We start from the raw sequence: 26,034 nt of genomic DNA on the forward strand, positions 1-26,034 counted from the left end.
AGGTAGGTGCTCTTATCTCCTTTTGACAGGGTAGGAAACTGAAGTTCAGAAAGGGTAAGTCACTTACCTAAGGTTACATTGCTAGAAAAAATTGAAGCTAGGATTTGAACTCTGTTTTTCTGTCTCCAAAGTCAGCTGAAAATTGTTTTCCCCCACTCATCATGCCCCTTGCTAATTTCCTGCCTACCTCTGAGATTATTGGGAAGATCAAATTAGACTGGTGAATGGGCTTTGGAAAAATGTCATAAAAGATACAAATGTGTAATAGATCATGAATTCTCAATGAAACAGGAGTATAAACGGAAACTCCAGAGAAACACTCACAAACGTCTGTCTGGTGCTTATCTGTCTGTTTAAATGAAGTGAATATCACATGTTGCTTTTTCAATTTCAAACTCTGAACGTCATATTACAGAGTAACAATTTCCTTCCTCAGGATAAAAATTTACAGGAATTCAGAGGAAAATATTTCAGTGGTCATTACTAAAACGCTCAGAGTCAGATACATTCAGCATCATACCGTAAGTCCCGTTAGTCAAAGCATAAACAAGTGCAGAACCTGGCGGGGCTTCCTTCAAGTTGGTTGAGTCCATCTGGGAGGATTCACTCAGCAAGAGGCAGAGGAACCAAGGCAGGATGAAGACATTGCCTGTGCTCGTGCTGTCTCTTACCTTACTGACTGTCTTCTCAGGTGAGCACTGACTCCAAAAACAGTCTATTTCTATGCTGACATGATAAATAATAGTCTATTTAACAGTTAATTTTTAAAATTTTAAATAATATATAGGGTATATAGATATTTCAATGCTTTTTCTTTTCTTTTTTTTTTCCATAAGAGCCGGCTTCCAGAATTTTTATCATTAAAGTTACATTATATATTTTTTAAAAAAATCTTGAAATGTATTTGAGCACTAATTCTCAAAAATGCTGATAAATTTTCAGCTTCTGATAGCTTATTTTAGAGTTTATATGAGATCACCAAAATTTGATATATTTTTATTATGATAATGTCTTTTAAAATTTGCAAGTAATTATCAAAGCACTTTTGTACTATCTCCTTTGAGGGGTTGTGATGATCAAGTTTAACATAGTCTTCTTATCACTGGGCATCTTCCAGTAATGACTTTAAACTTGATTTAGTGTATTGAGGATTAAAAAAACTTCCATGAAAGCAAGCCTAAGAGACACAGAGCAGTGAACTGAAGATCCATTAAAATAATCCTCACTTTTAAAGAGATGGACCATTACAATCAGTAAATATGTTTAGGTTGTGCAACTTTTGCTCTGAGTTAACTATGTTCGAAACAATTCAAAATTGCTTCCTGAGCCCTCTGGAATGCTGCGTCCTTTGGGACAGGTCCCCGGGAAAGAATTTCGTGTTTTAACCAAAATTGAACTTGCAAATCTTTTGCCTTGGACTGCTGAGATGGCTCATGAACTCCTGAACCTGAGCGTCCTTAAGGCACCTTCCCGACTTTTCCAGAGACCTCCCCGATTTTGACGGAGAAGCAGGCCAAACAGCTCCTAAGATCTCGGCGACAGGATAGACCAAGCAAACCTGGATTCCCCGACGAGCCAATGCGGGTAAGTGCTTGGCTCTGGCGGTTTTAAAGAAAATGTGATCATTTGAATGCGATTCATTATGAAACTAGGTGTTGGTCCCAGCATGGGCTGCTAATTGGGGGTTCGGTTAGAGTTTCAGGTATAAGATACATGCAATCTCAATCTTTTACCTATGCATTTTCTCCTCTGGAGGTGCCAGCCTGACTCACCTGTTATGAACAGGGTAACTTAAAATAGAAATAATGGGGCCAACGGTGGGAGTTCCAGAATCTGGAGAGGGCTGCTGAATGTCACCCCTGTCCTGCTTGCTGGGAGCTGTTCCCTTTAGCCAATGCTAAGCCCATCTCCTGCCTCTTCCCTTAGGCCCTGGGGCAGGCTGGACCAGCATCCTTGGTCAATGATGGTCTGTCCAGGCAGGGAGAATCTCTGCCCCAGCTGCCCGAGGAGTTCTGCTCTGATCTCATCTCTCTGATTTTGGTCTCTGGCCTTACTTCTGCCCTGTGGGGTCATGATATCCACCTGCCTAGTCTTTCTGAGCCAGGCTTTCTGTGAGTAGATGTTACTAGACCCTGCTAGCTGGCCCCGGACCCAATTCAGGCCTGGCTTGTTTCCTCCTGTTGCTAAAATGATAGTGACTTTGGTGGCTAAAATGCCACGCAATGAAGGGAAGTAGCAGTGACCCAGCAAAGTTAGAATGTCTGGGAAGCCATGTCTGTCAGGCTGGTCTCCCATCCTGGCCCCTTCATCTGGGCACGATGCTTATCCTGTCTTCCCTGAATCTCCATATTGAGGCTCAGAAAGAGCTGCAGTAGCATTTGCCTTCATTCACTGCAAAATCTCATGCATAATTTGATTATTTCGTTTAAAGGTTCTTATTAAGATATAGTATTGCACAGTGATGAAGAGTGCTGACTCTGGGGTCAGACTGGGTTTGAATCTCCCTGTTTTCTAACTGGGTAAGTTTGGGGAAGTTTCTTCACATTTTTGTAGCTCAGTACTCTCATCTATAAAATGGGGATAATAAATACAATTGCTGATATTACTATAATATTATTATAAATAATAATGTAAAATAATTATTTTATGATGGTAAAACAAAGTACTTCTTAGGAAAGCACTTAGAAAGTGCTCAGCAAATGGTAAGTACTCCTCTGAGTATTAAGTACCAGATACCTGCTAGGTTCTGGGGCTGTAGGTTTCTGCTCAAAGTCTGTGGTGGAGACAGAAGTAAGCAAATGGCTGCTATGCAGTATGATTTAAGAACAGATGACTTCAGGTTGTTAGGGATAGATGTGGCTTTTAATTTTTTTTTTTTTTTTGTAGAATAAGAGGTAGCTCAGAATATTTAAGTGCAAGGTTGGAGGGGACTGGGAGGTGGGCAGGGCAAGATCGAGACAGGTTTGAGTACCTTGAGTTTTATCTTGTGTCTAGTAGAGAACAACTGAAGGATTTTTCAAGTTGGGGGAGTACAGGTCTGGGTGTTAGAGAGTTTGAGACAATGAGAGAAGAGGCCCATGATTAAAGTCTGGGGTCACCAACACTCAGAGGTGAGCAGGGGAAGAGGAACCCTGAAAGGGCTGAGAAGGAATGCAGAGAGATAGAGAAGCCAAGAGAGTGGGGGTGACAGAGCAAGGTGGGGGAGGCATAGGAGGAGGGGGTGGGGTGAAGGAGGGGCAGCATGTGCACAACTGTGATGGGGAGGAGGATGCCTGGAGGGAGGGATCCTGTCGGGGAGCTCTGGCTGGCCCCCTGTGCTTTGGCAAGATGCCTGGAGCAGCCATTCTGCAGCTCTTCCTCAGGGACCTGGCAGGGGCTGGGGGAGCTGGTTGAAGGGTCCTCAAAGCAGTGGCTCCTGCTCAAGGTGCTCGAGAGGCAGCTCTAATGACTCCCACATCTGCCCCCTGACATTTTCTGTGCCAGCATCTGCACCTGGCTCTTTTGAACTCTGTCTGTGGAATAACAGTCTTTGTCCTAACTGAGGCATTGTAGGTGTGGGTGAACAGGTGGGTTTGAACTGTTGCAGCCCAGCTCCCTGCCCCCCACCCTTCCTGCACCCTGTCCATATGCCAGCCTACATGCCAGGCTAGACTCTGGCCCTAAAACCCTATTTTGCGTGGTCCTTCCCCTGCTCAAAAACTTCTGAAAGCTCCTTCTCTGTTTGCCTTTTCCCACTTGTGGTCGTCACTTCCCTTAATCCTTGACAGCCCTCTGCTTGCTTCCAACTTTGCAATTTTACTGAATATCTGGCTTTTTCTGGTTTGTTTTGCTCATCTTTTATGGGCTTGACCACCACCTGCTCCTCTTAACTGCCTTGAACCTATCTGATTAGTTTCCATGTAACTCCTTCTTGCCTCAGAACTTGTTGCTGAGCCACCATCCCGTCCTCCATGTCCCTCCCAGAGACACTTGATCCAATATTCAGAATCCTCAGGCACTCAGTCCAGTGTGGAAAAGTGGTCATAGGTTTTACAGTTGAAATGTGAAACAAACATGCAGTCAATTATTGGGTGGCTAGTCTATACTAGTACTTCTCATCCATGGGTAATTATGCCTCCTCATCCCCAGGGACATTTGACAATATCTGAAGACATTTTTGGTTGTTACACCTGTGTGGAGCATTGCTTTTGGCACCCAGTGGGTCCAGGCCAAGGATGCTGCTAAACACTGTACACAGGGCACAGGGCAGCCTCCACAACCCGGAATTATCTGGCCCAAAATGTCAATAGTGCCAAAGGAGAGGAACCAAGTCTACACACTGCCAAGTAAACTTTTTCTTGTTTACTCTCTGTCACGCTGTGTGTGTCTCTCTCTGTCTTTCTCTATAATTGCACTCACTTGAACACACACAGAACTGGCTGAATCAACAAATAGTTTCTGGTATCATATTTTTTCTAGAAATGTGTTTCTTAACTTTGGTTACATTCTGGAACCACCTGGGGAATTGAAATTCTGATGCCTGGGTCCCACTCCCAGAGGGGTGGCCTGGGGTGAGACCTAGGTATGGGGGATGGGGCCAAAGCCCCAGTGATGCCAACCTGCAGTTGAGACTGAGAACCACTGGGCTAGGCCATCTGGGAGAAATCGGCCACGTGTGTACCAGTTCCTGTGGTCTAGTTGGGAACATAAAAGCATTTAGAAAGCTGTTAAATGTTGAAGTGAGCGGTATGGAGAGTATCTTAGTTGTTTAGACAAAAAGAGAGATGAGAGGGTCAAGTGGTGGGTGCTGATCAAGATGTGCACTTAATTAGATTTTATATTGACTGTGCCCTACTAAGCACCGGGGACTGAGGATGCAAGATAAACCAGACATTCTTCCTTATGCAAGGTGCCCACTGTGTGGAGGTGGAGCCAGAGAGCTCCAGCCTGATTTGGGCTCACTAACAAGGTTATGTGGTACAATGAACTGTGGCTCTGCAGCAGAGAGTCTCGAGCTCTAACTGGAAGGAAAGGGGAGGCTGGGAAGGCTTCCCAGAGGAGGTGACCCCCAGCTGTGGCTTGAAAGATGACTAGGAGTTCTCAGGCAGTGCAGGGGGTAGGGATGAGGCGGGAAGAACATTCCACCCAGTGCACTTCCAGGCCATATTCTGCCGCTAACTAGTTGTGGACTTTGGGTAAGTCACTCCCTCTTTTGGAAGCCTAGTTTTTTCATCTGTAAAATGCAGAGTTTGGCTGGAATCTGGCCTAGATTCCAGAATGTCTAATTTCAGGTCTCATATTGTAGGGCTCTGGATAGAACCTTGGGGCTGACACAGGTTTCTTGGTGCCAGTCTGCAATGTGGCAGAAGAGCCAGAGGCAGCAGGATACCAACCCGAGTGAGGAGTCAGGCAGTTTATTTTGAGGCCCCTGGAGGGGTGTCCCTAGAAACCACAGGCCTCTCACCTCATGCTGGCCCTGCTGCCGGGAGTATTCCACATCCTCGACTTACTTATTTGACCCACTCATGCCTCTTGGGTCTCCTTGTTGACTTCTTCTTTTATGGATTTACTGAAAGCAAAATTAATAATGCCAGTCACTGGCACGTAAAAAGAGGTAATTTACTGCATTTAACTGTGACTGTAAAAATGATCCCGGCCCTGCACTCCCAGTTGGAGCATAAGAGGCAGTGGCCTCAGGTTTGTCCTTGGGTGGTGAGGAGCCGAAGAGGCTGGACCTATGGCCAGGGGAGGTCAGAGGCTGGCACTAGAGCTGCTGTATGGGCCCACATCTTTGTAGCCTGGGAAGGAGGGAGTTCAGAGGCTCAGGCCTTTGCCTCCTAGGAGCCAGCCCTTCTGGCTCTTTGCCTTTTGCCAAGACCTCCTCACCCTCCCTGTTTCTGAGTGTAGGCCAAGAACAGCTGCGCACAGATGTCCCTTTGCTCGGGAAGAGGGTGGGATGGATGCACCATGCTGTGAATTTGGCTGCCAGTATTGTGTCTGTGTATGTGCATGTGAATGTGTGTGAGAGGGATGTGTGAGGGGTGTGTATATGTGTGAGGGGTGTGTATATGTGTGAGGGGTGTGTATATGTGTGAGGGGTGTGTGTGAGGGGTTTGTGCGTGTGAGGGGTTTGTGTGTGTGAGGGGTGTGTGTGTGAGGGTATGTGTATTCAAATATGAGAATTGTATGAGGGGTATATGTGTCAGGAGTATGTGAAGGTGTGGGAGGGTGCATGAGGGGTCTGGGAGAGGGATGCATGTGTGTGAGGATGTATGTGAGGGGTGCGGCGGTGTGTGTGAGGGTGTGTGTGAGGGGTGCGTGTAAGGAGTGTGTGTGAGGTAGGGGTGTGTGAGGGGTGTGCGTGAGGGGTCTGTGCAAGGAGTGTGAGGTTGTGTGTGAGAAGTGTGAGGGGTGTGTGTGAAGGATGTGTGTGTAAGGGTGTATGAGGGATGTCTGAGGGGTGTGTGTGAGGGGTCTGTGCAAGGAGTGTGTGTGAGGGTGTGAGTGAGGAGTATGTGTGAGGGGTGTGTGAAGGTGTGTGTGAGGGTGTGTATAAGGGGTGTGTGTGAGGGGTCTGAGAGGTGTGTGAGGGTGCAGGTGTGTGTGAGAGTATATGTGTAAGGGGTGTGTGAGTGTGTGAGGGTGTATGTGTAAGGAGTGTGTGAGTGTGTGAGGGGTCTGTGTGAGGTGTGTGTGTGTAGAAGGGTGTGTGTGAGGGTGTATGTGTGAGGGTGTGTATGTGGGGTGTGCGTGAGGGGTCTGTGTGTGAGGGGTGTATGTGAGTGCATGTAGAGGGGTATGTGAGGGTGTATGTGTGAGGAGTGTGTGAATGTGTGTAAGGGGTGTGTGAGGGGTGTGTGTGAGGGGTCTGTGGGTGAGAGTGTGTATAAGCGGTGTGTGTGTGAGGTTGTGTGTGAGGAGTGTGTGTGAGGGATCTGTGGATGAGGGTGTGTATGAGGGGTGTGTGTGAGGCTGTGTATGTGTGAGGCGTGTGTGAGGGTTTGTGTTTGTGTGTTTTGAAAAGGCCTTGCTGAGTATTTTTTCAGAAGGTCTGAGTTCCAGCCCCCTCTTCTACTCTCACCTTGACTTGAGGACCTCGGTTGTGTGGAGTGATGGCAGATGGCATCACCAGGTGTTGTGAGGCTGGGTTGGAAGGTCCTTGGATGCCACAGCAGAGTTGGGTTTCTGTACACAGTGGGGAACTGTGCAGGGATTTCAAGCAGGGGAATGATGTGATTAGATCTTGTTTCCAGGGGCCCTTTAGAAGTTCAGGATGCAGCCTCTTAAATGCTTGCCTTTAGATGCTGTCATACCTGGGAAATAGGAAGTGACGTTTTGGATGCTCTATTGCACCTTCTTGCCATGGTATTCAGCAGACAAACAAGTGGACTTGGGCAAATGAGTAGAGTTAGTGATCATTGGAGAATGCATGTGCCCTTGAGAACAGACCCACACACCCTCACACACAACCCTCCACACTCTAAATTACCAGGAGATGACTGGTCAGGTTATTTTATTTTGCTTCTCCGTGTTAAGGGACTGTGCAAAAGAAAACACTTTCAGAGAGGGAAGAGGCCACTGATGAGGGTAAACAAATGGTGCTTTAGGGGAGGTGTTAAGAATTCAAAATGAAAACAAGTATGAAGATTTGCAGAAGTCTCTCCCCATGAAGATCTACTGAGCCATGTTTATAAACTTAACACTTGGCTTAAATATTGGCAGAGGTTGGCTTCTGTGGATTTATAGGCATTTTGGAAACAGGTTGAGACAAGCTGTGCCCGTGCACACAAAGGGCTAGACTGTTTGACATAGATCCTGCTGATTCACTGCAACAAGGTGTTCTTTTCCGACTTGGTGGTGGGAAGGACAAAGTGCTTTTGAGAAGATTGCTGGGTAACCCTGTACTGTAGGGAGGGCCAGTATTCAATTCAGAGGAGCACGGACACCTTGTGGGGACCCTAGATGGACGAAGACGAGGCCCAGAGGGGATGGAGAGGGAGATCAGAGGGAGACAGATGGCTCTGGGTAAGAGAGAAGGAGGGATTTTGAGTGTATGGAGGCAGCGAATAGAGGTAGCGTATGAAGTAGAAGGTGGGAAGGTAGAACCCAAGGAGGGCAAACCACTGAAATTCCCAGCAGCAGGAATAACTGATACATTTATTTTATGGTAACTCTCAACACTGAGTTTAAAGTTGATTTCTGCTCTGTGCTGTTATTACCCACTGCTACCCCCAAACCTTAGGACAAGTCCGCTACATACAGAAACTTTGTGTTAGTAGTTCCTTGAGGGAATGGTGGATGGCAGGGGTGTATTATATGGGTGGTGGGGGCTGACGAGAGCAAGGGACTGCCTAGAATGTGGAAGTTGCAGGGGTAGAGAAATTGGTTATGAGAATAATTCAGAATAAACTTGACCCCACATTTTCAGAGATTTTGGAGAGTAGGGTTCTAGACTTCACAGGAATGGGATGAACACTCTCCGAAGGCTGGACCTAATTTGCTTGAGGACATCGCTTTTGGAGGCACGTAGGTTTCAGCTGAATTGACTTGCTACTATTTATTTATTTATTTTTGAGACAGGATCTCACTGTGTTGCCCAGGCTGGAGTGCAGTGGTGCAATCATGGCTCACTGCAGTCTCGGCCTCCTGGGCTCAAGTGATTCTCTTGACTTTCTACTTTAGACAAAGTGGCCCCATCATGTTAGAGAGCTCATGGTATAATGAAGGCTCAAGATCCTGACAGAGAAAAAACATCTGCTTGGGGAGAAATCAATGAAGATCAGGCTTTGCGAAAAGAAGGGCTAGGTTTGGGTTTAGAGGGAAGAAGGTGGAAAAATATTCTGAGCTTTCCTTGAAGGTTTCCTTAGTGATGAATGTGCTTATGTTGATTTTCAGGATTGTAGTCTAAACTCTTGCTGTTCAAAATATGATCCCCAGCTGGGCTGCACGGGCCTTATCTGGGATCCCGTCAGACATGCAGACCCAGGCTCCTCTCCACACTTCCTGAAGGCAAATCTGTGCCTTGCTAACCCCCAGGTGATCCCTGTTCACCCTGGAGAACTGCAAAGGTGGTCCATCTCTGCTCCTGGCATCCTGGGACTGGGAACAAGTGCATGTTAGTTTTTGACACAATTGATCTCTCTTTCTTCCTTTTGGGCACTCTGCTCACTTGGTTTCCACTTTCCCAGCATGCCTCGCCCAAGCTTCTCATTCCACTTGGTGGCTCCTGCTGCTAGGTTTCCTTTACTGGATTCTTGGCCTCTGACAGTTGTTTAAATGTCAGGGGGTCCCAGGGCTCTGCCCTCCATGTGGCTTTAAAGCTCACCTCCCTGCTGATGGTGCACACTTCTATCTCTAGCCTGACTTCTTCCCGGTCATTTACATGACTGTCCACTCCATACCACTGTTTGTACTGGAATATTTAACAAGCATTTCAGATCTAACAGCCCCAAACAAAATTCCCTGTTTTACCCTCATAATGACTGCTGCCTTAGCGTTCCACATTGAGCTAATGGGACCACCTCCAAATCCAGAACCTGACTACTTCTCACCCTCCACCGCCACCTCCACCACAATTATTTGTAGAGTGGACTAAGCAATAATCTTGTCATGGTCTCCCTACTTCCTGTCTTGCTCTCAATGGAGCAGTCAGAGTTATTTCTTAAAGTGTAAACAAGATCATGACCCTCTCCTGCACAAAACCTGCCAATGACTTCCTGTCTTACTCTGAATAAAATTCACGGGCCGGGCGCGGTGGCTCAAGCTTGTAATCCCAGCACTTTGGGAGGCCGAGACGGGCGGATCACGAGGTCGGGAGATCAAGACCATCCTGGCTAACACGGTGAAACCCCGTCTCTACTAAAAAATACAAAAACTAGCCGGGCGAGGTGGCGGGCTCCTGTAGTCCCAGCTACTCCGGAGGCTGAGGCAGGAGAATGGCGTAAACCTGGGAGGCGGAGCTTGCAGTGAGCTGAGATCCGGCCACAGCACTCCAGCCTGGGCGACAGAGCCAGACTCCGTCTCAAAAAAAAAAAAAAAAAAAAAAAAAAAAAAAAAAAAAAAAAAAAAAAATTCACGGTCCTGGTCAGGTGGGGTGGCATGTACCTGTAGTTCCAGCTACTCAGGAGAGGCTGAGGTGGGAGATCGATTGAGCCCAGGAGTTCAAGGCTGAAGTGAGCTATGATTGCTGCACTCCAACCTGGGCAACAGAGTAAAATTCTGCCTTCCTGGGACTCACACCCAGAACAATACTATATGATGAAATATTTATATAGGTACATCGATATGCATGTAAATTTCTAAAAGAAGGTCTAGAGAGGTAATCAGTTGACTTTTAACTGTATCATCTCATTTAGGAGACTAGGATTAAAGGTAGTGATTTGATGTTTGAATTGTATACTAGAGTAATTACTTGTATAATTAAAAATATTTAAACCTTTCACATATACTATTGAAAAATTGGAAGCCAAGAAAGAGTCAAAAGAATGAAAGAAAATCAACTGTAGGCCGGGTGTGGTGGCTCACGCCTGTAAACCTAGCACTTTGGGAGGCCGAGGCAGCCAGATCACGAGGTCAGGAGATTGAGACCATCCCAGCTAACACAGTGAAACCCCGTCTCTACTAAAAATACAAAAAACCAGCTGGGCGTGGTGGTGGGTACCTGTAGTCCCAGCTACTTGGGAGGCTGAGGCAAGAGAATGGCGTGAACCCAGGAGGTGGAGCTTGCAGTGAACCGAGATTGCGCCACTGCACTCCAGCCTGGGCAACAGAGCAAGACTCCCTCTCAAAAAAAAAAAAAAAAAAAAAAAAAAAGGAAAATCAACTGTAGTCCTGCCCCTTCTCCCCAAAGACAGGCATATAAAAAATGTGTTTCTTTTTAGTCTTGGTATATATTTTTTAAAAAGTATCTACAATTTTCTGTCCTGTTTTTTCCCTTAATATTAACATACACATGTCCTCGTACTATTATAAGCTATTTGTAACTATAATGTTACTGAATTATCCTCTTTTGTTAGATAGTTGGATCATTTCCAATATTTTTCTGTTATAAACAACACTCAGGACGTTTTTGTGCATAAAGTACTTTTAATATTTTAAAGTATTTTCTATGGGTATATTCCCAGAAAATGAATTACTAGGTCCAAGAATCAGAGTATTTAAAAAACTTTTAGTATATATTATTGAATTATTTTCCAAAAGACTTTAAACAATTCATGTTATGTTTAGTATTCAATGTAACTGTCTTCTGAGACAGTATTCTAGTAGAGGTTTTAAGGTAAAGATATGATGGGAACATGATTATTGTATCTTGAATTGGAGACCAGTGGGCTGTTGCTGGGGCAGGAGGAGTGGGTGCAGGCAGGGAGGAGTAGGGATAAAAAATAACCTGTAGGGTTTTGTATAGGCAACTTAGTGCCATTCATTGGCATTGGAAATCCATGACTAGAAACAATGTATGTGGGATGATGGTGTGTTGCAAGTTCTCCTCCCATGGCATCTGCTTTTGTAGTTGTATCTTCTGCTCTTGTTTACCTGGTTAACTCTTATTCATCCCCAGAAACTCACCTTAAATGATGTCGTTTTTGAGAGCCTTCTTGGTGCCTCCCCCTAGTAAATCAGAACATCCCACTAGCATAGCACTTGCAGCACAAGGTTGCTGTTTTTGACTCTTTAGTGTCTCTCTACTAGACTGTTCTAAATTACTTGAGGAGATGGACTAGTTGTTTCACTTCTGGGTCCCCACCACCAAGCACAGTACAGTATTGGCATTTACTAAATGATTGTTACTTCTTTCCATTCCCTTCTTTGCTTCTCTCCAGGATAGAAATTTTGTGGGATATAGCTCTGCTGTAAAACCCGAAGGTTATTCCAAAAAAAATTTTCTATTGCCTCACTTAGACTCATTAAATTTCTCTTAATCTACTCAAATTTTAGGGAAGAGATTGTTTGCCAATTGCTCGATTGACCTGTGGAAATTCTTTAAAAAGATGACATTCAAGCTTAAATTATTTCTTTTGTGATTATATTTGTAAGTGCTTGTGAAACCTGGGAATACACTTTCCTAGGAAGTATTCCATTTTGGCCTGTGATCCTTTAAGGAATGTTCTTGTTTGGCAAGCATAAATTATATTAGCTTTATTATAAGTAGACTTTGTAAAATATACTTTCATGTTTAGCTCTTTGACAAATGTGTGTAGTAACTCCATTACCCTTTTGTTCCCCATTACCTCAAAGGCCAGTTTGGAGTGACCGAGGTGTAAATTGCCCACAGCACTGTTCTGCCTTCCTTCTGGGCTGAGCCTTCAGTGTTCCAGTGTAGTTAAGTTCTGAGCCACCATTCTATCTATGGGATTACCTTGCTTGTACTAATGAGCAAAATAATTTTTCCAAATGCTGATGGATCTTTAATTCTGCAAAAATGTCACGGGAAGGATTTTGCCTTCTTGGAAAAAGGCCCTGCCTCGATAGAATAGCTGTCCACTTTATGATTCTCAGCATAGGTCAAGTTCTGGTGGGTATTAAAGAATGTTTTATTTACAAACGTATAAAAGAATGTTTTATTTTTATTTTCATACTGTGAGTGTGTGGTGGGGAAGGATACAATGACTGCTAATAGAATTGGGTACCACTGCCTGGATTCCTGCTAAGGCGCCAGTCATTTTACCTACCACTGCCTTGGCACATCAGTGAAAATGCCAATACAGCAAGAAGACAAGTTCGTTATCACACCAGTCCAGAGCCATAATAAAGGACTACTTTTAATTTCTGCTCTAGTTACTGAGAAATATTTAAATCATTACAGTTGGCATTTGACATGGAACACAGATATTGGTTTTGTTTTGCTTTAATTTACACCCCCCCCCCCCACTTGGAGAAAGGAATCTGAAGAAATTAAAACTTATTTTCCATATACCTCTTCTTCCTTGCTCCAGGAACATTTGAGATTATCGCTAATGTCGGGTCATTTCTAACTCAGCCAGTGCAATTGTTGAATTTGTGGTTTTCAGGAGATTTGCAATTTGCCTTTTGATTTGACTAATGATTGCTTTTTAGGCGTTTGTGGCATATTCATTTTCCTAACATTTTAAGTAAATTGTGAAATGTCATGGAAACCAGTGCTGATTTCTTTCTTGTTCTCAATGTGTGTCTGTTTTGGTTGTTTTTCTTCAGTGATGATTTCAGTTGGTGTTTAGGAGTGTGAAATATATATTACTTTTTGATGCTTTTAATGTACATTTGGCCTAGGCTGTTATAATGAGCAGATTGACACACATGTCAAGACATTTCCAAGGAGGATTTAGCAATATTATGGGGAAAGAACAGTTATTTTATTTATTCGTTTGCTCCTTTATACATTTTTCCAGTGAGCTTTGTTGTGGTCCTACTGTGTGCCAAGCACTAAGTCATAGACCAGATATACTTTGGTCACTGCCATAAAAAAACTGGTTGGATATTTGACTGAGAGGGACAGAGATTAAATGAGTAAAGATGCAAATGAGTATATAATTATAAAAGGTGCTGTGTATCAGTAGTGACATTCGTTAATATCACCAGTGATCTCATTATAAATGTCTTTAAGTATTGGGAAGTTGCCAGCCTCCTGTAGCAGATGCAAGTTTTCAAAAATCCGGTTTCCTGTGGGAAGCTCAATTTAATAAATACTGTAAATTGTTTTCCTTGAGGTGACAGGCTTACTTCATTCATTGTCAAGATGTCTGCCCAATGTGCACATAAAACATGCATAGCCAGTTCAACACCAGCAATTGCACACGTGCTTTTCCTTGTGAAAATCATTGCACTTTGTCATACAGCAGAAGTACTGCCTGCATATGCCCATTTGGGTTGCTGTATACTGTTTCACCAGGGCATTCTTCAGGGCAACTGGCATTTTAAGAATGTTTTATTTTTATTTTCATACTGTGAGTGTGTGGTGGGGAAGGATACGATGACCGCTAATAGAATTGGGTACCACTGCCTGGATTCCTGCTAATGTGCCAGTCATTTTACCTACCACTGCCTTGGCACATCAGTGAAAATGCCAATACAGCAAGAAGATAAATAATGTCTGAGTGTTATTCTAAAAATTATTTGGCCTTATGGGCCCCTGAGGGGAGCACAGATCACGCTTTGAAGAATGATGCTGTAGTCTTTTCTTCAACAAGCCTTTACGGAAAGTTTCCTGTGTACCAGTTCCTGGGAAAGATGCTCTCCTTCACAACCTTGGTGTGTACTCAGATCTTTGTTATCTAATAGTAACCAAAGTTAACAGCTAGCATTTAATGCGTTCCTACTACATTCCAGGAATGGTGTGCCAAGCCCCTGGAGTATTGGGGTCCCAGCAGGAGATGGGGTACCTGAAGAGTGTTTAATAAAGAGACTTTTTACAAAGGCGTGGGCAGGATTAAGGTTAACCAACAAGAAATGATAAAGGATCAGGGTTAACAGTCTCTAGACCATGAAGGAGTAAGGGAGGCAGATGGTTCCCGGAGCTGGAGAGGACAGCCTCCTAGGAGCTGTGGCCTTCAGGAAAGGGATGCAGCCAATTGCTGGGGTGAACTGTGGAAATTCTTTTTTTTTTTTTTTTTTTTTGAGACGGAGTCTCACTGTGTCTCCCAGGCTGGAGTGCAGTGGCGCGATCTCGGCTCACTGCAAGCTCCGCCCCCCGGGTTCACGCCATTCTCCCGCCTCAGCCTCCCAAGTAGCTGGGACTACAGGCGCCCGCTACCGCCCGGCTAGTTTTTTGTATTTTTAGTAGAGACGGGGTTTCACCATGTTAGCCAGGATAGTCTCGATCTCCTGACCTTGTGATCCACCCGCCTCGGCCTCCCAAAGTGCTGGGATTACAGGCTTGAGCCACCGCGCCCGGCCTGGAAATTCTTTAAAAAGATGACATTCAAGCTTAAATGATTTCTTTTGTGATTGTATTTATGCTTGGTGTGGCTGTGACTCCTTGGGGAGGAACTAGGGGATTGAATACTCTGACCTCTCCCTCCTCCTACCCTCTAATCTGTTCTGGTACCTCCCACTGATGAAACCCAACCAGAAGCCACAGGCCAAGGGAGTCTATGCCGACAATTAATCTGGGTCCCACAGCCAGGTGAAAAGGGGGAGAGAATGGACCTAGAGGGACAAATGCAGGCTACTTATTTGGCACAAAACTTTATTTGCACCATTTCATTTAATATCTAACCCAAGGAAGCAAGTTAACTACCTTAAGGAAGCAAGTGCTAGTGCAATCCCAGTCTTGCAGATGAACAAATTGAGGCTGGAGAGGTAAAGCAATAAGACAGAGTCCAGGTTTGAAGGAGACTGAGACTCTTAGCCTCTATTCCTCCCTGTCTGGCCAACAGGCCAGCAAGAAGCAGGCAGCAGGGGTTCCTTCAGTGTGCTGCTTCCACAGAATAGTTGAACAAGTAAAGTTATGTGCTGGGAACTTGTTGTTCCTTATTTACAAGACTGCACACGGCCTTCCTGTTCCTCCCAATTACTATTTTTCTGGCCAAAGACTCCCTGGATAGGAAAGGAGCTCAGCCCAAAATCTGCAAAAATGTTCAGAAAGCAGCCAGGGAATCATTGTTGGATCCTACAAGGAGCCCTCTCACCATCTGCCTTCTACCCCAGCTGACCCAGAGACTTCCTGCCAGAACACTGAGTGTATTTTGATGAGTTAAATGAAAACAACAACCATAACCAAAACAAATCCAAACTGCATGGGTCCTGGGGGAAAGAAAAAAATCAGAAAAGTTGGACACTTCATAATTCCTTCCTTTGCACATTCTTTTTTTTTCTTTCTTTTTAAATGACTACATTTGATATAGAATGCAGAGTTCCTAGAGGGTGTTCTAAAAACTTAAAAACTTAGAGTTCTAAAGTGGACCCTTCGTTAAAGCCTTCTTAATGCCATAGGAAGGTTTCCATGATTTAGAATTTTTATGATATTGATACATGCCAAAAACAATTTAATCACATCACAAGTACGACTGAGTATGTCTACTCTTTCTTAAGGTGAAATGCCACTTCTCTGATTATTCTTCTGCAGTTTGTATGGACCCGTTCTATGCATACTTTGCAATGGTTTACATCCTATAATTACAGCACCAACATTTCCTTCAGGACAATATCAAAAACACACTCCAAGTTAAAAATCATTCCCTTCTCTATCCATTCTCTTTTGGAAGGAACAAAAAATAACATCAAGTTTTTTGTTTTTGTTTTGAGTTTTGCTTGAGTCTTGCTCTGTTGCCTGCTCTGGAGTACAATGGCATCATCATAGTTCACTGAAGCCTCAAACTCCTGGGCTTAAGTAATCCTCTCGCCTTAGCCTCCTGAGTAGCAAGGACTACAGGTGTGCACCACCATACCCAGCTGGAACATCAAATTTTGATACCAATATATGAGCCAACCCACCTACCACCTCCACTAAACAATATGAGGCAGGCCAATAAAGTCCCCACTCTCAGGGAGAGCTCACTGCCACACAGAATGACCAGGGAGGGCTACGCTGGGAAAAGTCTATGGAGCTTTGGGGACCCAGAGAAGTGGGGTCACGGGGAATCTGAGGTTTCCTAGAGGAAGTAACATCTAAGCTGAGGCCTGAAAAGTCAGGTAAGGATGAGATGGGAAAATAAGAAGGTACAGGGGTGTTCTAGGCAGAGCAAACAACAGGTGCTTTGGAAGCCTTAGAAAGAACAGCAAGCATGGCCCGTTCAGGGAAAGATGGAGAACAAAGCTCAAGTGTATTGATGGTCAGTGAAGAGGCTCAGGAGATGGGTATAGCTGGGTCATGGAAAGCCCTTAGCCACATTAAGGAATCAGAACTTTCTCCTGAGCCCAGTGAGAGGCATGCAGGCATTTTAAGTGAAGAAGCAATGTGGGTGAATTAAAAAAATGTATCACCCTGTGACTGGGCGCAGCGGCTCACGCCTGTAGTCCCAGCACTTTGGGAGGCCGATGCAGGTGGATCACGAGGTCAGGAGATCAAGACCATCCTGGCTAACACGGTGAAACCCCATCTCTACTAAAAATTCAAAAAATTAGCCCGGTGTGGTGGGTGCCTGTAGTCCCAGCTACTCAGGAAGCTGAGGCAAGAGAATGGCGTGAACCCAGGAGGTGGAGCTTGCAGTAAGCCAAGATGGTGCCACTGCACTCCAGCCTGGATGACAGGGTGGGACTCCATCTAAAAAAAAAAAGAAAAAAAAATCGCTTTGCAACAGGATATGGAAAAATCAAGAGGGATTTTTCAGCCTTTTTTTATAACTTTCTTTTTTTTTTACGTGACTTTAAGAAAGTAATATGTATCACTGTTGTGATAAAAATAAAAACCAATAAAGCTATTTTTGTTTTTTATATTTTAAAAACCCATTCTGACAAAAGACTTGAATGGACATCTACTGAAGAAGATATACAGATGGCAAGTAAGCATGTGAAACATCATACGTCATTAGGGAAATGCAACTTAAAACAGCAGTGAGATGCCACTATACACCTATTAGAATGGCCAAAATCCGGAACACGGACAACACCAAATGCTGGTGAGGATGTGAAGCAACAGAACTCTCACTCATTGCTGGTGGAAATGCAAAGCGATGCAGCTACTTTGGAAGACAGTTTGACAGTTTCTTACAAAACCAGACCTACTCTTAACATACTATTCAATAATCACACTCCCTGGTGTTTACCCAAAGGAGTTGAAAACTTAGATCCACACAAAACCTGCACTCACATGTTTATAGCAGTTTTATTCATAATTACTCCAACTTGGAAGCAACCAAGATGTCCTGATGAGTGCATAAATGAACTATGGTACATCCAGATAATGGAATATTATTCAACCCTAAAACAAAATGAGCTATCAAGCCATAGAAAGACATGGAATTAAACTTCAATGCATGTTACTGAAGAAAAGAAACCAATCTGAAAATTCGATTACATGTTCTATGATTCTAACTACATGACATTCTGGGAAAGGCAAAACTATAGAGACAGTATAAAGATCAGTGGTTGCCAGGGGTTGGGCAGATGAACAGGCAGAGCAAAGCAGATTTTTAGGGCAGTGAAACTGTTCCGTGTGATATTGCTGATATTGCAATGGTAGTGCTAGGGTTTGTATGTGGTTTGTTTGGCCCCACCAAGTCTCATGTTGAAATTTGATCCCCAGTGTTGGAGGTGGGGCCTTGTGGGAGGTGTTTGAGTCATGGAGGTGGATCCCTCATGAATGGTGGTAATGAGGGAGTTTTCACTCTTAGTTCCCATGAGAAGATTGTTGCAAAGAGCCTGGCACCTCCTCTCTTTCTTGCCTCCTGTCTCACCATGTGATCTGCATATATCAGCTCCCCTTCACCTTCTGCCATGAGTGGAAGCTTCCTAAGGTCCTTATCAGAAGCAGATGTAGGTGCCATGCTTTTATTTTTATTTTTATTTATTTATTTATTTTTGAGACAAAAGCTCGCACTGTCGCCCAGGCTAGAGTGCCATGGTGCGATCTCAGCTCACTGAAACCTCCACCTCCTGGGCTCAAGAGATCCTCCCACCTCATGCCATAGCTGGGACTACAGGCATGCATCACCACACCTGGCTAATTTTTTTTTGTATTTTTGGTAGAGACAGGGTTTCACCCTGTTGCCCAGGCTTGTCTCGAACTCCAGAGCTCGAGCGATCTGCCCACCTTGGCCTCCCAAATTGCTGGGATTATAGACATGAGCCATGGTGCCCAACTGCCATGCTTTTGTGTAATACCAAGAGTGAGCCCTAATGTCAACTATGGACTGGTGATGGTGATGTGTCAATGCAGGTGCATCAACTGTAACAAATATCCCATGCTGGTGGAGGATGTTGGTAGTGGGGGAGGCTGTGCCTGTGTGAAGACAGGGGATATATGGGAACACTATATTTCTGCTCAATTTTGCTGCGAACCTAAAACTGCTCTAAAAAATAAAGCCTATTAAGAAAACAAAACAAAACAATAAAAAATTCCACGAGAGGAAGAAGGTAAGACAAGGGGTAGTAAGAGCCTGCAGAGGTTGTGGCAGGGGTCTAGCCCCAGGGCTGGGGCCTGGGCTGGGGCCTAAGCTGGGCAGAGGCAGTTGGGGTGGGTAGAAGGTATCCAGGAGCATTCACAGGAGTTAGGCTGCTTGGATGCTGGGAGAGCAAGGAAGAGGAGTGCGCTGAAGCTTCTTGCTTAACTAGCGATGTGGTTGCCATAAGCAGAGATATGATGAACCACCTTCAGTATGATAGGCAGTTCTTGTAGGCCAGAGATTGCACCAGAAGATGGAGAGGGAAGGAGGAGACCTTATAACTAAGACAAGAGGAATCACATTTTATTCTTTTATTTAAGAGAGGTCCTGTTGATTTATCATTTTTCTGTTTTATGCATCACTTATAGCACATAATGCCGTGAGTAACCCACATACAGAAAATTCACAGCCTGAACTGGCTTTGGGGAAGACCAAGGCACATTGGGAGGAGAAGGCCAGCCCCAAAGGCTGGAAGTGACATTCCTGTTGATAAAGGGCAGAGCATGAGCAAACTGAGAGAGAGAGGAGATGCAAAGACAAAAATTTCATGCAAAGGATGGGTGTATTCAGAGACTGATGAGCTGCAGGTTGCAGAGAGGCCCTATCATGGCCCTCTGTTATTTGTGCTGTCTGCTCCCTTCTCTGGTGGTAGCACACCTGCCACTCCTCATCATCCTAGCATTGACGCGGGTTTTCTCTGCCCTGACCCCAGTCCATCCTCCACCCTGCTGTGCCCCACTATGTGCTCAAGGAGACTGACCCCTGTAGACTGAATCCCTTGGTTCCCTGGCCGGCTGGCTTCTGATTGGGCCCTGCAGGAGACTGAGGGGAAGAGGAGGGAGAGGATGGGCTGTTTGTTCCCTGTTACCTCCTTGCCTTGCAAAGGCTGTGCTGTGCCCCCAAGACCACAGCAGCCCCACCCCCCTGGCCCCAGGCCTATTGGCTCCTCTAAGGGTTCTCCACCCTTGGCCCTGCAAACTTAGGCATGGTCACGGCTTCCCCGTATTGCTAGTCCCTGGGTGCTAGAATATTCTTTGATAGTTCCCTTAACCCTACTCACATGGCTGTGAATGATCTCTTCATTAAAGTCTCTTCAGGCAACCTTTTCAGGGAGAAATTGTGTTCTTGAGAAGCATAGAGATTAACAAAGGCTGTCAATGACAATTGTAGACCAAGGTGGGAGGGCAGGGTCACTCCCTGCTGTTGTGAGGAGTGGGGGAAGGTGGGGAATCCTACCCAAAGCTGCACTCATCTGCTGGCTTGCAAGTACACTATCCAGAGCCACAGACAAAACCCATGGGTAGAGGCAGGCGCTGACTCCTTGCAGGCAGACAGCACTGGTGACGTCTTTGAGGAGGAAGGTGGCCCTGGTGGGCCACCTTTGACCATTTTGGGTCACTCTGTCAGAGTGGAGCAGGGATGGAGGAGGGAGGAGGCATGGGGTGGGAGGAATGCAACACAGATGGGTGAGACAGACAGAGGGGTCAGGAGTCTGCGGCAGCCTTGGTGGACAATGGTGAAGACCTGACCTAGGGAAGTGGCAGAGATGAGGGAGGGCATCTGAGAACTATTCAGGAGATAGCCTCAACGTTCTAATGCTCAGTCCTATGTTGAGTTTGAGGGTGAGGGAGGCAATGACAGTTCGTGTTCTGGAGTGGGTTCCTGAGTCAATGGAGATGCTGGCCACAGTAAGGGGCAGGACTAGTCAGGGCAAGGAGCTGCTTTCTGTTGTGGACAGATTAATGTGTAGGACTGGCCACCTTTCATAAGAATGGAATCGTACACCGTGTGGTCCTTTGTGACTGGCTTCTGTCACTTAGCATAATGTTCTCAAGGTTCATCCGTATTGTAGCAGGGATCACTGCTTCATTCATTTTAATTGCCAAATAATATTCCATTATATGGAAGTAGCACATTTTATTTATCCATTCATTTGTTGGTGGACATTTGGGTTGCTTCTGGTTTTTGGCTGTGACAAATGATGCTGGTGTGAACATCTGTGTACAAGTTTTTGTGTGGACATTCATTTTTTGTTTCTCTTGGGTATATACCTACAAGTACAGTTGCTAGCCAGGAGTACAAATGGTAACTCTATGTTTAATATTGTAAGGAGCTGCCAGACTATTTTTACAAAATGCTTCTCTATTTCTAGTAACATTTTTTATACTTTGAAGTCTTTTTGTTTGATATTAGCATAGCAACCCTAGCTTTCTTCTGCTTATCCCTTGTCTTTTAAAAAAGATGATTTTATCAGAAATGCATATGGCCATAAGTAATATATTACATGATTTAGTTATACATATTTGAACTTTATAAAAATAGTGTCATGCTATAAATGTAGTTACTTGGACTTTTCACTCAATATGCTATTTCTAAGACCCACCTATGTTGTTGTATATAGCTACAGTATAATTAATGTTCTCTGCTGTGTAATATTCCATGGCATAACCCTACCATAATTTATTGATTCATTCTCCTGTAAGAGTCTATTTGGCATGTTTCCAGTGTTTTGCTATGACAAATTTATTGCTGCTATAAACATTTTTATACACCTCTCCTGATATAAGAGTTTCTCTTGTTCTCAGAGCAACTAGCAATATAACTATTAGCTAGGAACTTGTTAGAAATGCAACTTCTCAAGTCCCACCCAAGACCCACTGAGTCAGAAACTATAGGATAGGCCCAGCAATCTGTGTTGTAATAAGCTCTCTGGGTGACTGTGGTATCTGATAAAGTTTGAGGTCCACTGAAGTAGGAGTGAAATTTCTCGATTACAGGCAATCAGTTGTTTTCTGAAGTGGTTGTTCCATGATTTCATGGAGATCCACCTGCTCAGCACTTAGTATTGTCAGACTTCTTTATTTTGCTCACTGGGTGGGTCATACTGACTGATCTTCCCTACTGAGAGGCATGGATGTGGCTGTCAATTTCTCCTTCCTGCCTGTCCTCCCATCCTGCCCTGTCTAGGGGGCCAGAGCCACGCCATGCATGCTGACCCCTCGGCTGTCACTGTGGATGAAGCCTTCTTCAGTGTGGTTTGTTTTGACAGGAACACATGCACCACCTGCTCGCCCTGGAGCATCGCGCCGAGGAGCAGTTCCTGGAGCACTGGCTGAACCCTCACTGCAAACCCCATTGTGACAGGAACAGGGTTCATCCTGTGTAAGGGGATCAGGACCAGCCTTGGTACGTCTCCTTCTCTCTCCCAGGCCTCTGTCTGAAGGAGTGGCGGGGGATATAGCATGGCATGGGCTGGGAGATTTTCTGGACCACGCCTCAGGGGGACCAGCTGGTTAGCAGTTTATGGGTTTGGAGTGGGGGTGGCAAGAGTGAGGCAGGAGACATAGTGGGGAGCCAGGTTGAGAGGAGCACTGGGGGACACACAGGGGAGCCTAACTTTTATTGAGTCACAAAGTGATCCCAAATGAGGAGGGATGTGACCCTATTTGCCATGCAGAAAACCTCTCTCTGGACCCCAAATCTGGAGAAGTGTATTTTGTTGAGACTCGGGTCTCTTTGGGAGGGCTCAGCATTCGTGGAGTCAACCTGTGACATCTACCACGATCATCACTACTGTCATCAGGATCAACAACTTCTTTCCCAGATCTCGCTCATGTTCCCCACTGCCTTCCTGCAGCCTTCAAGGCTGCCAATCTGCCCAGCCCACCCTCTGTCTTTCCCTTTTCCCAGGGTTTCTGTTTTCAGCCTACCAGCAGGGGACTGCCCAGCTTTCCCCCCACACCCAGCATGCCCCCAACTCCGTACCTCTGTGCCTGGATGAGACCGTTTGCTTCTCCCTGTCTGTCCTCATCATCTTCCCCCCTTTCCAAATCCTGTTAGATAAGGTAGAAAAATTCCTTCAGAGGATAAGCCCAGTGAATTTCATTTCTCCTCTGTAAGTTTTATGGACCAAGCAGGACAAGATATAGTCAGGTAGTTTATCTTTGTGGTGAGAGAAATCTTATACCTTTGTTGTTTATTTTGTACTACTGTGAATTGACACAGGTACACTCCTATTAATCACTCTTTATAATATAACATAAATTGCCTCATATGATCCTTTTAACACCCTGGTGTCATTGCAGGGTATGCACTTTAACCCCATTTTAAAGAGGAGCTAACTGAGCATGATTAAGCTACTAACTCATGCTAGGCAGTGGTTGGTATGCCAGGCTTCTGACCACCATAAATCTGCATGCTTTATGTGGACCGTGTTGCACAGTCCTGTGTGTGTGTGGGCATGGAATCACTCTGAGGAAGCTTTCACAGATAGTGAGAGGATCACCTGTTGGCAGTGGAATAGAAGTTCTGCTTTTGAGGGGTAGGAGTGGGCTACATCCCTCTTCTAATTCTTCCAGCTGCTGGAGCTCTATTCTAGGTGAGGGTTCTGGTGTGCCTGGGCTTGGCTCCCAACTCCCAGGGTGCTGGCCTCCCCTGCACCAAGGGCCTTTGTCTTTTAGCACTGGAAGCCCTCACTTGGCTTCTTCCAGAAAACAGAACTGTGGAGTAATTGGATGCTTAAGCTCTGGAACTGGCCAGAGCTGAGTTTGACTTTCTGATTTCCAGCTCTGTGCCCTTGGGCAAGTCACCTAACCTCACTGACTCTTTGCTTCTGCCTCTGTAAGTTGGGGTAATAATGATGTGTAGGGAGCCTGGTGCATAGTAAGTGACTCTAAAAATTAAAACACTTATTAGTGTTGTGCAGTTGAAGTTAAAGGAGAGGTTTCTGGGTTCAGCCCCACAGTAGTACCCTCCAAGGGGTGACTGAGGCCTCTGATTCTTGGTAGGACAGGCACTGCTGGTGAGCCTGGGTGCCTAGCTCCTGCAAACACAGGGTTCCGCAGAGGCCTCACTCCAGGCAGCTCCCACTTACGTAAATACAAGGAAGCGGTGGCTGGAGAAATGTGTCAACTTGGAATTGGGAGTCAGACAGACTTCAGATAATGAGTCCTCCAGTCACTGACTGAATAACCTTAGAAAAAAAATGCCTGATTGAATAGTTCCCTCATTTGTAATGTAAGGATAGTAATGGTTCCTTCCTTATGGTTCTAGGATTTAAAAAGTCAATGCCTGGAAAATAGTTAGTGTTGCCCTGGCACACATAGGAAGTGCTCAGAAAATGACAGCTGGATGGTGTTTCTTCTTCCTTGGTCTACTCTTCCTCTTCCTTAGTCTCCTCCTTTTCCCCTCTCCTCCTCCTCCTTCTTGTTCTTTATCACCATCACCACAATCACCACCTCCACCATCATCACCATCACTACCACCGTCACCATCACCATCACCACCATCACCACCACCACCACCATCATCATCACTATCACCATCACCACCACCACCACCATCACCACCATCATCACCATCACCACCACCACCATCACCACCATCACCATCATCACCATCACACCACCACCACCACCACCTTCACCACCATCATGACCACCACCACCACTCTCACCACCATCACCACCATCACCACCATCATCATCACTATCATCACCATTACCACCACCACCACCACCATCACCACCATCATCACCATCACCACCACCACCATCACCACCATCACACCACCATCATCACCATCACCCCCACCACCATCACTACCATCATCCCCATCACCACCACCACAATCACCACCATCACCATCATCACCATCACCACCATCACACCACCATCATCACCATCACCCCCACCACCATCACCACCATTATCACCACCACCACCATCACCACCATCACCACCACCACCACCACCACTACCACCATCACCACCATCACCACCATCATCATCACTATCATCACCATTACCACCACCACCACCACCATCACCACCATCATCACCATCACCACCACCACCAACACCACCATCACCACCATCATCACCATGACCATCACCAACACCATGACCACCACCACCACTATCGTCTCCATCATCACCACCACCACCATCATGACCACCACCACCACTCTCACCACCATCATCACCGTCACCACCACCACCATCACCACCATCACCACCACCACAATCACCACCATCATGATCATCACCATCACCAACACCACCACCATCACCACCATCATCACCATCACCACCACCACCACCATCATCACCACCACCGTCACCACCATTGTCCCCATCATCATTACCACCACCATGACCACCACCACCACTCTCACCACCATCATCACCGTCACCACCACCACTATCACCGTCACCCCCATCACCACCGTCACCACCATCACCCCCATCATCACCATCATCACCACCACCACCACCATCATCGTCACCACCGCCACCATTATCACCATCAACCCCATCATCACCACCACCACCATCATCGACACCACTGCCACCATCATCACCATCAACCCCATCATTACCATCACCACTATCACCACCACCATCATCATAATCATCACCATCACCACCACCACCACAATCATCATCATCACTACCACCACCGTCATAACCATCATCACTATTACCACCAGCATGATCACCATCATCACCATCACTGCCACCACCATCATCACCACCACCACCACCACCACCACAATCATTGTCATTATCCTAATGTTATTTTCTTGTTCTTTTTCAGCAAGCATTTTAATAGACAACAACCTGGATAATGTTGAAACAAGACAAGGCTGCTTTTTACATTTGTTTTTAAATTGCGGAAATGGATGTCTTCAGACCTTGTGAACTGTGGGCATATCAAAGATTGCCTTGGAAATGGCAAATATATATATTGCTTCATTCTACTAACCTGCATAAGTCACTGAAACTAATAGCTTAAAGCATAGACACCTGCCAAAGGTCTTTCCATCAGTTTGCAAGAGTGGAAACAACTAGAATCTTACCTGGGGCTGATGGAGCTGGAACTCCCAGACCCAGAGTTGGGGCAGGCTGCCTGCCCTAAGGAATTTGGAGAATCCTTGTTCAGAGTAGTGAAGCATACCACTTGGGGTTGCTGAGTTGTTTTGTCATCTATTTTTTTTCCTCTTCTTTTCTGCCCTAATAAACATTGGTATTAAATTTA

The 26,034-nt window shown here is 45.4% G+C and overlaps 1 protein-coding gene across 1 annotated transcript; it reads left to right on the forward strand.

Moving 5' to 3' along the window:
* The first annotated feature begins 564 nt into the window (after positions 1-564).
* Positions 565-26,034, forward strand: C16H17orf67 (chromosome 16 C17orf67 homolog). The gene is made up of 4 exons (XM_025363256.1): positions 565-691; positions 1,484-1,584; positions 22,045-22,181; positions 25,594-26,034. Exons 1-3 carry the CDS (start codon positions 637-639, stop codon positions 22,159-22,161), a joined length of 273 nt encoding a protein of 90 aa, XP_025219041.1. The 5' UTR covers positions 565-636; the 3' UTR covers positions 22,162-22,181; positions 25,594-26,034.

Source organism: Theropithecus gelada, chromosome 16, assembly GCF_003255815.1.
Source record: "Theropithecus gelada isolate Dixy chromosome 16, Tgel_1.0, whole genome shotgun sequence".
Classification (NCBI taxonomy): domain Eukaryota; kingdom Metazoa; phylum Chordata; class Mammalia; order Primates; family Cercopithecidae; genus Theropithecus; species Theropithecus gelada.